This window comes from Mercurialis annua, linkage group LG7 (assembly GCF_937616625.2).
Source record: "Mercurialis annua linkage group LG7, ddMerAnnu1.2, whole genome shotgun sequence".
Taxonomy (NCBI): Eukaryota; Viridiplantae; Streptophyta; class Magnoliopsida; order Malpighiales; family Euphorbiaceae; genus Mercurialis; species Mercurialis annua.
Genome location: NC_065576.1, coordinates 31,489,507 through 31,491,552, shown reverse-complemented (window position 1 = coordinate 31,491,552; position 2,046 = coordinate 31,489,507). Strand labels below are relative to the sequence as shown.

General features: G+C 40.7%; 1 protein-coding gene across 1 annotated transcript; it reads left to right on the top strand.

The window, feature by feature from the left end:
* Nucleotides 1–288: 288 nt before the first annotated feature.
* Nucleotides 289–675, top strand: LOC126657033 (uncharacterized). The gene has a single exon (XM_050351652.1). It carries the CDS (start codon nt 289–291, stop codon nt 673–675), a length of 387 nt encoding a protein of 128 aa, XP_050207609.1.
* The last annotated feature ends 1,371 nt before the right edge of the window (nt 676–2,046 follow it).

Sequence of the window (2,046 nt, the reverse complement as noted above, 5' to 3'; positions counted from 1 at the left end):
AGGAGCAGGAAAGACAAAGGCAAACAAAAGGAAGAAGAGAGGCCGTCCAAGATTCTAGGGACGATACACATGATTAATGGTGGAGGGCATAGCAGCTCAACCATTCGAAGAAAGCATAGGAGAGAAGTAATGAACATAAGGGAAACCCATTTGCCACCTGTGATTTTTGATGTCGAAGACTATGAACATGTGAAAGCACCCCACAATGACGCTTTGGTGGTAACTACCATCATTAAAAACTGGAATATGGAGTGAATCCTCATAGACGAAGGAAGCGCTGTAAACCTCATGACACATGCCGCCTACAAAAGTTTGGGAAGAACCACAACAAAACTGCGCCGAGTCCCGATTCCATTATCAGGAATCGGAGGATCCTCTATCAACCCACTTGGCGCTGTGACTCCAGAGGTTGTAATCGGTTCAGAGAAAGGAATCAACAAAAATATCATGTCCCTGTTCAACATAGTAGACATGGAGCTAACGTATAACGCAATCCTTAGAAGGCCATTCCTCCATGATTCGGATGCGGTCACCAGCATAAGAGCACTAGCTATGAATGTGCCAACTGAGAAGGGAGTAGTAACACTAAGGGGAGACCAAAATATCGCCAAAATCTGTTATGACGAGTCCGTCGTTGACCTTCAAGGAAACATGCAGGAAAAGGATGGCGAGTAAAAGGAACTAAATAACCCAGCGCCAGTAGAGACCTTGTGTCATACCCGATGGTGTTACAACTATCTTTATTTTTTGTAAGCAAATCCATTTATATCAATAAAATTTCAGTTCTCCCAAATAGCGTACAATGCACGAATGTCATAAGAGGAATTGGAAATAAAAGGCGAAACGCCCAAAACAAATACAGAGTTCAGATTAACTCTCTACAAAGGCGAAACGCTGAAAAATCAGAGTTTAGATTAACTCTTTAATAAGGCGAAACGCCAAAAATCAAACAGAGTTTAGATTAACTCTCTAATAAAGCGAAACGCCAAAAATATAAACAAAGAGTTTAGACTAACTCTATAACAAAGAAAAATGACAAAACAACGGAGTCCATACTAACTCTAAAAACAGCGAAATGCCAAGATCAAACAAAGGAATTCAACATAGCGCCATCAAAAGCGGAAGCGCCCGGAAATAACAAACTTATTCAAATTCAAAAATCTAAACCAACAATCACAGATAATGGATAAACGCAAAAGGAAAAATCAACATCCAATGGAAAATGAATCATTTATTAAAAACAAACGAAGTGCAATATAAATACGCACAGAGGCGATACAGTAAAAGGAAAAATAAAAATTATTTCCTTACAGAGTGATCCTTAGCCATCTTCTCCATTAAAGCTTTATCTATGATCTGAGGGTCCATACCATTCACTCCAGAGAGGTTAATATTAGGGTTCTGCTTTAGTAGCTTGTTCCCAATGGCGAGATGATACTCGCCAATCAAAGCATAATATAAGGTATTCGTATCAAGAAGACGAATATGAAATTATTCAACTTCAGCCTTCAACTTATTTCTTTCGTCTCCAACATAGGTATAGACAGAGATCAGCTCTCCAATCTCCTGAGTCAGATCAGCGGTCTTCATCTCGATAACCAGCACTCAACGATCGTTAACCGCATTCTGAGCCTTCAACTTCAAGAGGAGTGAATCATGTTCCTCCAAAGAAGCCTTCAAGCTTGCTCTATCTGACTCGGACGTCGCCAAAAGCGTAGATAGACGCTCAAATTCCTCCTCGACACATTGTCGGCTATCATTCAAAACCAAAGCAGCCTGAAGGGTCTATCAAGAAACAGTCAAAACGAATAAATCACCAGAAAAACGAACGAATGGATTAACTGAAGATATCAGAAAACTCACCGAAAATCCATGGAACCAAGCAATATCGGCTAACTCGTGCCGAGGCTTGGAATCAAACCAAGTAATATCTTTAGGGATCGCCAGACGCCTGATATACTCAGCCAAAACAGGCGGGTTCAGCAAATTAGTCGGCCTATGATTTTCAACCCACTCAGCCAGCTTCAGAACAGATGCTGAACAATC

Coding starts and splice junctions, on each gene's coding strand:
- LOC126657033 (XM_050351652.1), top strand. CDS start 289: ATGACACATGCCGCCTACAAAAGTTTGGGAAGAACCACAACAAAACTG.